A 15,349-nucleotide genomic window follows, 5' to 3' on the forward strand; every position below is an offset into this window, starting at 1 on the left:
TAAGAACCAATCTTCCAAAATATCTTCCTAGTCTTGACTAATTGAGAGGATGTAGGGTCCACATTTAATTTCTGTTAAAACGTCCTTTCAAAGCCACTGTAACCGATTCCACTAAAGTCACTGAAGAAAAATCAAGATCACATGATTCACAGTCATTCATTTTAATGAATTTCCAGTACTGCAGTCTTTTATTGGCCTACAGCTCCCTCACTTTATATGTTTATATCCCATCAGCCTGCTGTACTTCCTTTAGCACTGACACACGCAGTGTGGTTCTGTTCCCAACCTGCCATCCTTCTTTTTCTCCCCCATTTTGCTGCTATCATTCGTCCTTGTCAGTTTGTGACTTTAGCTTCTCTACAGCATACTGGCAAACCCCTAACACTCAACTCAGCAGGATTTCCAGTGGCTCAGAATTAATCAACCGGCGAACGAGAGAAAGAGAAAGAAATAGGAAGGAGGAGGAGGAGGAATAGGGCTCATCACTGCAGTGCCACGCACAGCATGTCATCATGTGAGGATAGCTGCAGGATTGGTGTTCAACTCTGAGTGGACGGGGTGCTGAAAATGAAAAGCTTTCATGGTCAAGCATATGATTGAACATGTCCTGAGTAATTCATTTAAGGGAAGGTTCAGGGAAGCATACACAGTTTTCCCATACAAACAAATCTAGTCAATCATCCAAGCTCCAGATTTGTTTCTTTAATTTGCACTGAAGCGTTGAAGTCCATCTCATTAGAAATTTTTTTTATTAAATATCTTCCTCAATCCACATTTAGCTTCTAGGTAATGGAATTATAATAGAATTATAATAGAATGTAATAGAATTGTAATTTTGTCCGAAGTTTCAAAAAATTCAAGTCGCAAATTCAGATGATCCTATCTAGCTAGATGAAGTTTTGCAGAAAGAATTAGCTACGTTAATAAATTAGTTTTATTGCCCTTACAGTGAGATTTTACTTTTACTTTTGTTGCAGTTTAGTCTGAAACAAAAAAAGTTATACAGTATGTTTGCATATCCCAACTGAGGAGAAGTGCAGAGGCAGCTATGATACAGCGCCCTTGGAGCATCGAGGGTTAAGGCCTTGCTCAACGGCCCAACAGTGGCAGCTTGGCAGTGCTGGGGCTTGAACCCTGATCCTTCAATTGACAAACTAATCCTTAAATAATAGAAGAAATGTGCCCGTGAGAATTACCGAGATTTCAGCAAAAGTAAAAAAAAAACAACAGCAAAAGGATAAAAACTACACTATATGGTGCCTAACCATGCAGAACAGACACATCATATCACCACAGTTTACACACAACATGACCACTGATGGAGCCAGTGCTCCGTTCGCTCTGGTGAACAAAGAAGCAATGACACGTGTGATTCTAAGTGAAGCCACGATTAAGGATATGTACAATTATTTAAAGAAATAACTTTCTATTGTTCACTGATGCAGAACAGATTGGTTACCGTTACTCTGCCACACCAGTGTGCACGCATGGATAGATGCAATTAAGACAAGCGCATTGGCCAAAAGCTTGGCAGCTTGAGTGCTGCGACTTTAAATTCCACACACTTGATGAAGTAAGCAATCTGCTGCATTACGTAATGGACAATTGGCTTCCACAGAGCCCATTAAGGCTGATTCTGTACTTTCCTGCCTATGCACAAACCGTTATAAATCCTTTCCTCCAAACTCAAGGAGTATAATCTTGCTGCTTAGTAGAGGGTGGGTGCTGATAATACGATTAATTCGACAAAAAATAAAAGCTCCAAAGAATTTAGATGCACAAGAAAGTTTAGAGATCAGAAATCTCATTGCATTTCTTCTTGTTTGGATTAACATTTGGAGTGGCGTAGTTAATAAGCCAATTTATTAGATGTACCTATTTACACTCGTTGCTCATTCTATTAGACTTGCATATAATGTCATGTCGATCATTTATTGATTCAGAATTTATTGATTCTAATATTATTTGGGTGGTTGATCGTTCTCAGCACCACAGTGACACAGGCACAGGGGTGTCAGGGGGAACTGCAGGTTCCAGACAACACGGCCAGAAACGTATAAATTGCATCATGACATCAACATCTCCGAATTACATTTCTAAACAATCACCATAGCCTACAGACATGGCCGTGATAGTCTACAGTCCCCAACACACAGATAGCCACACCCATAGTTATGTGTGCCATCGGCCTCACCACGTTACTGACTCTTCATTAGAGACTTTTCCTTCTCAGCACTTTCTAAGGCATATAAAATGATCATCTCCCTGGATTACGGACAGCGTTTTCCGTTGCTCTTGCTAGTCCGTGTTGTTTGCTTATCGCCTGATTGTTGTTTGCAGTTCATTAAACTGTCGAAACCTGCACTTGTGTCTGAATCAGTATCTGTGCCCTGAAGCAAATGAGCCGAATGATTTTTAGTTAAAGACATACGTCTATATATGTTTGTATTGTATTTGCAAGTGCTAGCATTTTGTAACATCGTGTCTTCTTCTGACCGCCATTCAAGAATTGCAAACGGCTCCATGCCAGAAGAAAGCATTCACAGACGACGAAGAACAAAACGCTGAAAACATAACACCCGAGCAACCTGCCATTCCATATACGCTCCGGTGTTAATCGAAGTGGTCCATGTTTGCTGCGCGACCTTCATACGAGAATACACGCATGAAAGTAACCGCTGCCTGCTCCAATCTCCTGCGAGATCCCAGTCTTGATACACACCTCTAGTCTGTGGCTAGAAGTGAAAGGCATCACTTCTCTTTCCTCTGTCAATCACAAGAACAGTAAGTCATCATGAATCTTCTATGAGCTCGTGAATTCAAAAGGAGCCAGTTAGCGCTTTCGTAAAATCTTCAGTGTTCAGCTGCCTTGTGATTTATTATGAGCAGAGAAAAGGATGGATTATTTATGTTTCATTAAAGAAGCATGTGCTGGCTATCATTCTCCCAGATTGTTATCCATTGTGCGATAAAAAATAGTTAATTAAAGTCTGGATTTGGCAACAAAACTACTAGAAGGATGGGGTCAAATCTTAGGAAAAATGAAGAGGAAAGCACATACGATTCAGGATCCGACGGTGTACGTCATCTGAAATATAAAAGCACACATTTTTCTTAGTAAAAACTCTGCACACACTTCCACCATAGAAGAACCAGCCATTGTGAACATTGAGTAAGAGCAGTAAGCGAGTCAAGCTGACCTTGACATCAGCAATTTGTTTGTACAGTTTATTTCTTCTGCTTCAAATAAGAATCTGTCATCAAAAAAGCCTTATAAACAGAGTTTATGGCTCAAAAACACAAGAGAAATACGTTCTTCCATCGATCAGCGTAAAACAAAAAGGGTTCAGGCAAAAGCAGGCTGTACCGTCTTCCCTTTGCGTCACAGTTTAAGGCCAAAGGGTACATCAGCACTACGTACAAATCTTTTTAAAATTAAATCTATTGTATAATATCAATTAAAAAAAAAACATCACTATTAACTCAGTGTTCATGACAACACATGTTGCTACAGTTTGTGTTTTAATTTTGTCAATAAGAAACGTACATCCTGATTTTAAAGCGCTAGCGGGAACAGAATAACAGAGGTAAAAGTAAAAGACTATAAAAGGACGAGGATGCGTTCTTCATGCACAGCATCCGTGTTTAACGTTCTTCGTTTGCTCCAGCACGTCCAGCAGCCGTTCCTCCGGGTCAGTACCAGTGTCGCATGTTTTTTTTTTTCCGTCAAGGAAACGCAATAGAGCGGTATTGCAACGTCCACTAATCTAGTTCTGTCGTTCGCACACTCACGGAAATACAAAACATTTTTTGTTTTGTTTTTTAAAAAAAAAAGAAAAATAAAAAAGGTCCATTTAAATCAGTTGATCCCATTCAGAAAGTACCACAAACATAGAGACGAAGGCGAAAAGAAAAGTCGGATTAAAAGTAACTGTGAATCAGAAGCAGATCTGATCCTGTGAGTTAAATATACAGTGTTGCTCCACTGTGGCATCCAGTGAATTCTTCATATACAGTGATGCCATCCTTCTAGAGAGCCTTGTGAGCGGACACACACACACACACACACACACGCACACACACAATGTCCCTGACAACAGAAACTCTACAGATCCTTGCCCAATAAAAAGACAGGTAGGGATAATGGGTGTGCTGTGGGAGTTTAGGGTAGAAGAAGAGAGAAGACAGATGGCACTGTGCTCGTCCGTGCTGAGCTAGCGGTTGTTCTTGGTCGCCTCCTTGGCTGCCAGAATCAGCGGCGTCAGGCTCGAGAGAGGCTTGGCCACTTTCAGGAACTGATGCTGAGGAGAGGAAACCAAGGCACATGTCATACATCACACGCTTGGTATTCTTTCTCTTCACTCCTTTACTTATTCATCCAACATTTAAAAGTATTTTTGTTTTTGGGCATCTTATACGCAAAGTAATAATAAGTGTAGGACACGGAGAACTCGAAGAGCTCAGACTCCTGGTAGTTCCCAGAATATCGGTCTACTAAAGGTGGTAGAGCGTTTTCTTATTTAGCTCCCAAACTTTGAAATAGTCTTCCTGATAGTGTTTGGTGCTCAGACACACTTTCCCAGTTTAAATGTAGATTAAAAACTTATCTCTTTAGTCAGGCGTACACTTAATACATCCCATAATATTGTGCACTATTACATTAGACTTGCAGATATTATAAACAGCAGCTACGTTAATCCCTCTCCACTGCTTCTCTCTTTCTACACATCCCACATGGTCTTCCGTGCCATGAAGATTTTGGACCTCCACTGAGACAAGGCCGACTCTGAGGATCCTGAGGCATCTAGAGATTTACCAGCTCCAGTTTAGACTCTGCTATACTAAAGAGGAGATGTGAACTCCATGTGGTCTTTTACATCAACACAACATTTATCAGACTGTATATTTATAATCACACCCTCCGGTGTCACCCATATGAGGATGAGGTTCCCCTTTGAGTCTGGTTCCTCTCAAGGTTTCTTCCTTTACCATTTAAGGAGTTTTTCCTCCCCGCAGTCACCTGAGTCACCTCAGACTTGCTCATTGGGGATAAATACAAACACATAAATATATCTAATATTAATCTTTATATTATTCTTTATAATAAACTTTTGTTCTATGTTTTTGTTCTTTAAAGCCGCTTTGAGACAACGTCAATTGTAAAAAGCGCCAAACAAATAAATTTAAATTGAATGGACACTAAAGCAATAAGCTATCGTACAGTACGACGACTATCTCTTCTGTTAAAGAGGTTTGCGCTTCATGGTTTGTTTAATCATGACTGACTTGCTCAACAAAAATTAATAAAACACCGTTCCCTGGAAGGTGTATTGCTTAGTAAGATTTAAAAAAAAAAGAAAAGGTTTTTCATATGAGGCTTTCTCTCTGTGCAATGCTTGAGTCATAGCGCTTCTGAGTTACGAGTATGCGCTGTACATTCAGTTCCCGAGTGTTCTACAGGGAACACATCCAGCTCGCTTTTTTTTTTTTTACAGATCGGACTATTCTATATCAGCTCTGTGTGGGAGTGATGAGGAGAAGGGGTAGGAGGAAGAAACGCTCGAGTGTGGTTCTCGGAAGAAGTCACAGACGAACTGCATGTAGAAGTTTCTGGAACATCTTGTGTTCTCAAATGAGGGATTAAGAAAGTAGTTGAATTACTGGGATATTTGTTGATTATAAGCCTTATGTGATTATTAGGAAAAGATTCCTTTAGATCTGATGACTTTTCTCAGTGTCCTCATTATAAATAATATAAATCCCAGACTATAAGTTGCTCCTCATTGACCAGACATAATAATGTCCCTACTACTTCAGCCCTAGATGTACTGTTCATAGAAACGTAATAAAACAGCTGATTTATTCTATGCAGTGACATGAGGCCACTCACACAATAGTCATTTGTGACAAAAATACAATTATAATAAAAATTCCATGGCGCTGTTGGATTCAGAGCTTCAGTAATGCACACTACGTTGACTATATAATAGTCAATTGACTAAAGGTATAACCTAGATCTCATCACACACACACACACACACACACACACACACACACACACACACACACACACACACACACAGAGTAATACCTGTAGAAGCTCTTTGGCAGAACCTCTTTTCTCCACATCCATCTCTAAACAGCGATTGAGGAAGTCTCGGAAAACTGACGACAGCTTCTCGGGGTTCTGCAGCTCCGGAGTTCCATTAGTGGCAATAAGATACAGCGCCTACACAAAAACATCACTGTGTTCATTTGCATCAATTCCTAAAGGGGTAAATAAAAGTCACCGCATGGAAATGTTTCACTCAGCTGTAAATAAATCATAATCATGGCATCATCGGTGTCCAAACGAATAAACACGAGCTGCAGCCCAAAGCATGTATACATACAAATCAGAGCGTTTATAATTTCTTCCGCAATACATTACCAAGGTGACCAGCATGCCCCGAGACACACTAGTGTTCGTCATTACCATCAAATACACTCGTCATTTGTCAAAATCTAACAAAAATGCATTTGACTTAGCAAAGTACAGAAAACTAAGAGAAGATCTCAAGATCGGTTTTCAAGATCTAATCAATCATATAGATTTGGAATCTGACATTTTCAGACAACTTATCAATTAATTTTTATATATTGTTATGTTCTCACGGTTTCTGCTCCTGTACTGACAAAATCAATAGCCTTGATAATTAGGCGGCTTAATCTTAAGAGTTAGTGTTTTCCAGTTGCCTAGCAACAGTGTTTTTATGACTTTCACTAGAACAGGGGTCGGCAACCCGCGGCTCCGGAACCGCTCTTTCATCCCTCTGCTGCGGCTCCCTGTAGATTTGGAAAATGGATATTTAATTTAAATGTATTTTATTTTAGTTAGTTAGTTTAAAAAAAAAAGAAATTCTGATATTATGATGTCCTTGTAACATTGAAATAAACCGTGTTTAATTTGTTTGTCGCTCAAAATATGCGTCATAACTGCAGACACAGACATACAGAAGCAGACGCATTTTTGATTGGCTGCAGCCGGCAAGTTAAAATTTTGATGTCATGAATACGAAGAGGACTCGATTAGACATTGAACATTTTATTTGAAAGTAACCTTCAACCCAGCATCTTTTTACTTAAGGTTAGTTCAAACTGCTCAAAATATTTTTGTTTGCCTGCAGAAATAAAATTTTGTTTACTCGGTAGCAGTTCATTGATTTCATAAATGCAACACACTACAGTTTTTTCTATACTTTCCATAAAGGTAAAAAACGATATATGCAGTGTTATCTTCATTTTAGATGTCAAAAGGGTTTTGTGGCTCCCTGTGGGTTTTTTTTCTGTGGGAAACGGGTCCAAATGTCTCTGAGTGTTTAAGGTTGCCGACCCCTGAGCTAGAATAATATGGAACGGATAAGTAAGAAATGGGGTCTGGTGTAACATGAAAGTAAAACCACAAGGTGCTTTGAAGAGGCTTGAAGTGAAGCCGACGTTAGTTATTTTCCTATAAACGCACATAGAAACTTGCCAGCGTTACTTCTTTTTGGTTGCTAATGTTGTAGACTGTCCGAGAAACAAGCTGGTTTCTGATATCACTTAAATTACAACTGCTATACACAGTCCTTCGATCAGAATCGAAGTTAATAACTGAATTACTGAAAAAGTCCTGAAGACTTTCATGTGGTGGAAAACCTAAACGAACAGGTTACAAAGTTCTGACATCGGAGACTCTGTTTAAAATGTTGAATTCTCACTCACTCACTCATTTTCTACCGCTTTATCCGAACTACTTCGGGTCACGGGGAGCCTGTGCCTGTCTCAGGCGTCATCGGGCATCAAGGCAGGATACACCCTGGACGGAGTGCCAACCCATCGCAGGGCACACACACACACTCTCATTCACTCACGCAATCACACACTACGGACAATTTTCCAGAGATGCCAATCAACCTACCATGCATGTCTTTGGACCGGGGGAGGAAACCGAAATACCCGGAGGAAACCCCCGAGGCACGGGGAGAGCATGCAAACTCCACACACACAAGGCGGAGGCGGGAACCGGACCCTCAACCCTGGAGGTGTGAGGCAAACGTGCTAACCACTAAGCCACCGTGCCCCCAATGTTGAATTCAAATCTTTTCAATTGAAATGTTACTATATTAATGATCAAACAAGGTAGAAGGAGTGTTTTAACATATATAGGAAACAAATCAACAAAATCTACCGTGCCTCGGTTTTTGTATAATTAATCTTCTTATGACTTCTTAAATCTTACCCTCAGAGGATTCTCATTGAGGTACGGAGGCTCTCCCTCAATCATCTCGATAGCCATGATGCCCAGGGACCAAATGTCTACTTTAGGTCCATAAGCCTTGCGGGTTACGACCTCTGGGGCCATCCAGTAAGGCGTGCCGACCATGGTGCTGCGTTTACTCTGTTCAGGGGTGATCTGGGCGCAGAAGCCAAAATCAGCTGCCAGACAAAACACACACACACACAGACAAAAGAATAATAGTCAGAAGTGAGTTACATCGATATTTGAGTACTAGTATTACCTAAGCATCTAGTATCATTGTACAAGACCTGCAGGAGACAGACAGTGCAGACTGGAAACAACTCAGCTTAAGAATTAGTATCAAACAGGAAAAATGCTAAACTCTGCAGTGCCCCAGACCCCTGAGGGATCCGTACTCATTTTCTGTCAGTCTGTGTCAGTAAAACGAGACCACTGCTCCCTCTGCTGGTGTAAGCACAGATCAGCACCCTCGTGTCTGGGTAAGTTTTAGAAGTAAAGGAAATTTATACTGTCTTTAACTAGAAGTGTTTGAGTGTTTAGAGAGGAAAAGGCCTTCAGAACAAAATAAAACCAACAGTTGAGACACTGCTCTAGATGTTTAGGGATACTGACTGAGTTTGACGGAGCCGTCCATTCCCAGCAGGATGTTGTCGCTCTTGATGTCCCTGTGGATCACTTGGTTGGAGTGCAGGAACTCCAGGGCTTGAAGACACTACACACACGAAACAGAAGTACATCTTAAACAAACATGACGACGGGTTAGGAGCTAGAGACAGAAATGTGTAATAAGTTCTATATCCACAGGTTATTATTGTTATGAGTCACATATTGACAAACTATTCAGAAACTACTCATTTTGTCCTAATATTAATAGGTTACAACAAAATAGTTTCTCGCTGTCTTGGAAATGTACATTAGGTCCATTGAGCTAAATTAGTAGATTCGGTCTACACTAAGCCGGACTCATACTGTGCAATTTTGGCCACGATTTGGTCGTCTGAGACAAATTTGATGGCTGGTTTGACGTGGTCTTTTTCGGACACTGATTTCAGACACTTACCTGCAGTGTGACGTCTCCTAAGATGAATGTCAATCCAAGAACCAATAGGAGTGCCGAACCGGATGACGCACTTAGCTAACTAAGCTCAGGTCAAGATGTCAAAACCAGTCAGACGTAAAACACCAGACAAAGTGTGCGTCCGATATTGTTTTTGACGTGGTCTTGACTGTCGTACAAGCAACAATGGAGAACGATTATGAGATATCGCACAGCGTGAGCCTGGCTTAGTAATAGTTTTTCTGGCGGTCTTAATTAATTTACACTAGTCCTCATTGACTTAATAAATTTTACTATATTAACCATTACTCTACTCTCCCGAGAGTCCTTACCAGCTGTCTACATTACATTAGTTTACAGTAGGCTACACGAGTACTTTACACAATTTCTTATTTATGTAACTGAGCAGTTGAGGGTTGAGGGCCTTACTCAAGGGCCCAGCGGTGACAGGTTGGCGGTGCTGGGATTTAAACTCCTGACTTTCCGATCAGTAGTCCGACACCTATAGCGGAGAGCTTTACACCTCTGACCTTATCAGTAGCATTTCTGGGCTGTCCACATTACACTAGGGCCCATGTGTTAAACTAGAAGACTTGATCTACTCCGTATTATTTTGTTGCTTTAGACCAGGGGCGGCCAACCCGCGGCTCCCGAGCGGCATGCGGCTCTTTGCCCGGTTTCATGCGGCTCTTCCATTCATATTGAAGTTTGTATGGTACGGTTGTTTGAAGTACGGTATTTTTGTCAAATGCGCATGTGAGTGGGATGAAAATACCCCAAAGTAGAGGTCTTCTCAGATCTAAAAAAAATGTACATGACCCGAAGTGACCCAAAGTACTTTTTACTCGAACCCGACGTGCATAATTTATTTATTTTTTTTAAGAAAGACCGGACGTGAGACAAACCCGAAAAAATTAGACCTGGGTCCGACTCGACGGTTGTCATTTTTTTTTTTAACCCGACTGGTCCCAAATGTTGCGTAACTCTACACTAAAGTTACTGCTACAGCGTGGATTCAAAATTGATTGACAGGTTTGTTTCAACGAAAATGAGCTTACCGCCAGCCACACGTCACCAGCCACATGTCGCAAGCTGTCTTGGCAAACAGAGGAGAGGTTGGACTGGAGTCGATGCACACACACGAGATACAGTAGTTCGGGTCTTCTCGGGTGCATTCGGTAAAAACACATTCATTTTAAATTACCCGAGATCCGATGGCGCTATTATTATACCCGACCCGTGTCCGAGGTGCACGTGAAACTTTTAGAAACAACCAGCTCGGGTCAGACCTCGGGTTTTCGGATCTAAGTGGACCCGTGAAGACCTCTACCTCAAAGTTTCCCAGTAGGAGCAAGATCATTTGAGTAAACAATTTGTGTCAAGTTCGCTCTCAAAATGGCAGTGAAAAAAAAGGTGATGATCATGTGTGCCCATGTGCATGATGTGGTTCTTGGTCTCTGACTGGTTGGACACTCCTGCTTTAGACTACTGTATGTATGGTAGTGTTATAATGGCCACCTTTGCGCTAGTCCACTCAAGCTACATATATAGTACTTTATGCACATTTCCACTGGCTTTATTATTCATTGCTACTCAACTCTGGGATCATATTCCACTCCTTTTCCACTCCAGTAACTGTTTTATGCTCTCTACTGTACACAAAGGCCCTTAAGCTATTTTAGTGTTCTCTCTCTCTCTCTCTCTCTCTCTGCAGTACTGTTACCTACTACAGTAGTCCATTTACACTGCACTCTTGGGCTAAAGCACTGCTTTACATTTGTGTAGATGCTAGCTCTTTAAAACTATGAGCACTATTTTATCCTAGTATGTTCACTAATTTACACTTTGCACTGGGGGTTTAAAGTTTTCTCTCACCTCCCGGCACACGGCGGCGATCTGCGCCTCGTCCATGCACGTCTCCGTCACCACGTCGGTCAGAGAGCCTCCAGCCAGATACTCCATCACCACCCACAACTCGTCGCCGACCAGGTAACTATGGCAACCAGACAGCACCACGGCAACACAGTACATTACACAGAGTAACTACGGCAACCACACAGCAGCCTGGGGCGATATATTAGAGCAAAGATGGAATGGTATCCATAAAGACAGAGAAATCCGTCCATCTATTCCCATGGGCAACATTACAGCACAGGGGATGTGGGGGTATCTACAGAAACAGTTAAAGCCCCACAGACCTCCCATAACAGTGTTATACTGACAGGAAATTGAGGGAGAGAGTGTCAGGCCTTGCTGTGATGAAAAATAACCACGTACTGAAAATAAGTGATACACAGTACTAATCCCCACGCTATATATTTTAGATTTTGTGTTCCCAATTTTTCTCTTATTTCCAATCCATCATTGTAAAGCCTTTGAAAAAAAAACAAAAAAACGCTTTCTATATAAATAAAAAATACAATCTCAAAAGAATAAATATTTTTTACGGGCTCTATAACTTTAAAGATGTAACGTTTTTAATATAGTAGTGTAATCCTGAATAAATATTGTTATTGTTAATGTTTTATTTATCATATGTATTCATTATTACTTATCATCTCTTTATTTAATTTTTTTATTTCACAATGCGGGCAATGTTGTTGTTTTTTTTCTTAAAAAAAAAAAAAAAAATAATAATAATAATGAGAAATAAAGAGAGAGAGATGTAAACTACGACTAATTCTGCACAGACCTGGACGCAGTCTTTCCTTGTGTCTGTGAGGTTCTTACCTGTCCAGGTAATTAACAATGTTGGGATTCTTGTTTTCCCTCATGACCAAAATCTCATTGATGATGAGCTCCTTTTTGGGCTGCTGCTGCAAATTCATCTGCTTGATAGCCACCTAAGAGCCGGTGAGATAAAAAAACCTTTACCACCATGTTAAAGAGCCGTGGGTGGGGTGGGGGGAGAGAAGCATTCACACAGCCCATTAAACCTCTTTCCCCCCCCTCACTCTATATCCTGCAGCCCAAGAGTGGCCTTTGAGTAAAAAACTGCTTTCATTTGATGAAATCCCACACAATAGCTACTGAAAGACACATTGTTCTTCGTCTACAGCATCGTTGAGGTTCTCTTTTTACCTCTTGTCCTGTAGCGATGTCTATTGCCGTGTAGACCGTTCCAGACGCCCTGAGATCCCGAACAAACAGAATGGTTCAGAATTTTAAAAAGGGGCTTTTTTTGTAAAGAAGTTTTCCACTGTTAATGACGCATGTGAAAGAAGACTCACCCCTGGCCAATCTTCTCAAAGCGCGTGTATTTCTTCTTAGGATCACCCACACTAACAATACTCCCTAAACACAGAGGAAGAGAAACCTTATCAGACACAAACATTTAGTGAGAGAGCTTAAATCTTTGTACATGTGTATTTATTTTTCTCGTTCTAATGACTAAGAAACCAAAAAACGTAGCAAGGTATTCTCTGGGTGGTTGTCTGGGCATGGCATGGCATGCTGGTTGGCATGGCACTGGACTGGATTTGTGTATTTGTTGTTGTTTTTTGTTGAAGATTTACAATGCTGACTTGTAAAGTTTCTTGCCAACATAATCATTTGGTTCATCAGTCCTGGTTTTATTAGGATTAGCTCGCAGATGTCTTCAGATATGAAATATCGAGCCATCAGATGTTTGGCATGCTTATTGAAACTGGTAATTATTTACTTTCACGTTTTACTTTAAGACTTAACATTAAGAAAACATGAATTTGGGGCAAATTCTGGGGCAGTGGTGGCTCAAGCGTTTAAGGTTCCGAGTTGTTGATCGGAGGATTGGGGTTCAACCCCAGCACTGAGAAGCTGCCTCTGTTGGGCCCTTGAGCAAGCCCCCTAACCTGCTCTGCTCCAGGGGTGCCGTGTCATGGCTGAACCTGTGCTCCGACCCCAACCTCCAATGTTGGGATATGTGAAGAATGAATTTCACTGCATTTACAGCATTTGGCAGACGCCCTTATCCAAAGCGACGTACAAAAGTGCTCAAGTCTCTATTACTGAATGCATGAACTCTGGTTCACTACATTACAAGCGTCACTGAACACGTTAACACGTTTATTGTGGAGCTTGAGAGTATGAACATTAGTTCAATGGCGTTTACATCAAACTCAGCTGAGCAGAATTATTGCTGAGTATTTATAGGTATTATAAAAAACTAAGCAATAAACTCAATACTAAGCAACTCTAAGAATTATTGCTTAGTATTTATCTGGCTCTTGTGTGTTTTTGTCTGATGAAGAGAACTGCAGCTGGACAGGACATCAAGGATGTTATATAACGGTCCACCCGATGGTACGGGCCTTAATGGATGGGAAGGAAAAGAGGAAAAAAAAGCACACACCAATCCGTTTTTGATTTTTTTTTTTTTGATGAATCAAATACGAACAAAGCTGACCGAGTGATCCAGAGTCAAACTGCATGGTGCATCGATATGGAAAAAAATGTGCAACAAGCAAATCTATTTCGAGGTCAATTATTCTCACGGTGGATTCTGTTCACTTCCTCTTCAAATCTAAACAAATCATCTTACATTATCAGGACAGCAGCCAGACAAACTCATGCTGTGGTGTTTCCACTGAATTGGTGAGAAAAACAAGGCACTAAATACTCTAAAAAAACAAGGCACTAAATACACTAAATCCAAAGGAAACATCAGTTAACCAAAGAGAAAAAGAAAAAAACAGTGAGAAGGTACAGACAATAAGGACAAAGGCAAAGGGATAGAGGGCTTTGGTGAAGGCTGTAGATATAGTTTATGATTCTGGAGTGTTGTCTTGAGGCCACACAGGGAACACACTCACACAAACACACACTAGGAGTGTTAGGAAAGTCAGTGGAGAAGCCTGGCAACCACGGAGGGGGGACACTTTAAAAGTCCTGGCTGAAATAAGTTGGAGGAAAAAGACACACTGGAGGAGTGAGTGGTTTTGAAGCAGCATCCCTTTCTTACCAGCAGAGGGCGACCTGAGTGCGTCTGTAGCATGAGCGTTTGATAAAACACAGACTCTTAGACAATAGTGGAAACTGGAGTATAATATTCAAGTTACTCATTCAGGAAGTGTTAGTCATTTTGCCATAAAGTCACACAACAGGGTAAGAAAATGACTAAGAATATAATAAGGATGAACTGATTTTGCTTGTTTCGTTCGATTAGCTATCATTTTGTTAAATATTTCTAGATCCTTCACAGCATCGACAGCAGAGCTGAATGCGATAGCTTGCAGCAGATATCGTATAGGATCAAGACGGAAATACGCATATTTTTACAAGCAGATCCAAGCAGGAAGTGAGGGCACTATAAGCAGACAGCTCTTTGGACTTTGGAGGCATTTCTAGTAGCGTGAGGACCATAAACATTGTAAGGAACTCTTACGCAGTTTCTCCAGAATCTCCTCGTCTGACATCTTCTTCTTGCGGTTCTTGTCGGCGGCGCGTGGTGTGGTAGAGGAGGCGGCTGGAGCGGCGCCGCCTTCCTCGGCAGGTGGAGGAGAGACAGGAGACGGGGGTGCATCTTTCACAGGGGCGGGAGGCAGGGGCTCAATTACTGAACGGGTATAAATCTGTGGAAGGGCAGAGAAAAGCTTCAGGGGGAAACACTGCTGAGATTCAGTTTCATTTATTTATTCATTTGAAACCTCGATAAAAGAGACCGTGGGCAGACTCTCATTTACAGCGATGTCGAGTTACAAAGAAAACGAAGACAAATCAAAGACACAGAAACAGAAAGCCATTAAGGAAAATATTTACAACCAGACATAAAATGGCCCTGAGTAAAAGCCGAATCCAGTAGCAGGAAATTAAAGAATTAGATATTCTAGAATATATACAGCAAGTCACGGATGAGGGATCTGGAGAAATGGCTGGGCATTCTGGGAAAGAGTTGGATGACTAACATGAAAGGGGCAGATTATACTACTGAAACACTATGTACAGATTTTCAGACAACAGCTAAGGAGGACAAGGGCACTCCAAGGGGTGCCGCTACTTAATTATGTACAAGGCTTCATTTGTAGAATCTCATT

The 15,349-nt window shown here is 41.1% G+C and overlaps 1 protein-coding gene across 9 annotated transcripts in view; it reads right to left on the bottom strand.

The window, feature by feature from the left end:
• Positions 1 to 3,269: 3,269 nt before the first annotated feature.
• pak1 (p21 protein (Cdc42/Rac)-activated kinase 1) overlaps positions 3,270 to 15,349 on the bottom strand; it is a 63,074-nt gene continuing 50,994 nt past the window's right edge. For all 9 annotated transcript variants that reach the window (XM_027145006.2, XM_047822266.1, XM_027144746.2 and 6 more), the window contains 9 exons: positions 14,701 to 14,887; positions 12,569 to 12,632; positions 12,420 to 12,468; positions 12,069 to 12,181; positions 11,214 to 11,331; positions 8,894 to 8,993; positions 8,261 to 8,457; positions 6,092 to 6,229; positions 3,270 to 4,301 (listed from right to left, as the gene is read on the bottom strand). In XM_027145006.2, coding sequence (XP_027000807.2) covers positions 4,215 to 4,301; positions 6,092 to 6,229; positions 8,261 to 8,457; positions 8,894 to 8,993; positions 11,214 to 11,331; positions 12,069 to 12,181; positions 12,420 to 12,468; positions 12,569 to 12,632; positions 14,701 to 14,887 — 1,053 coding nt within the window. In that variant the 3' untranslated portion in view covers positions 3,270 to 4,214. The remainder of the gene's footprint in view (positions 4,302 to 6,091; positions 6,230 to 8,260; positions 8,458 to 8,893; positions 8,994 to 11,213; positions 11,332 to 12,068; positions 12,182 to 12,419; positions 12,469 to 12,568; positions 12,633 to 14,700; positions 14,888 to 15,349) is intronic.

Source organism: Tachysurus fulvidraco, chromosome 13 (assembly GCF_022655615.1).
Source record: "Tachysurus fulvidraco isolate hzauxx_2018 chromosome 13, HZAU_PFXX_2.0, whole genome shotgun sequence".
Taxonomy (NCBI): Eukaryota; Metazoa; Chordata; class Actinopteri; order Siluriformes; family Bagridae; genus Tachysurus; species Tachysurus fulvidraco.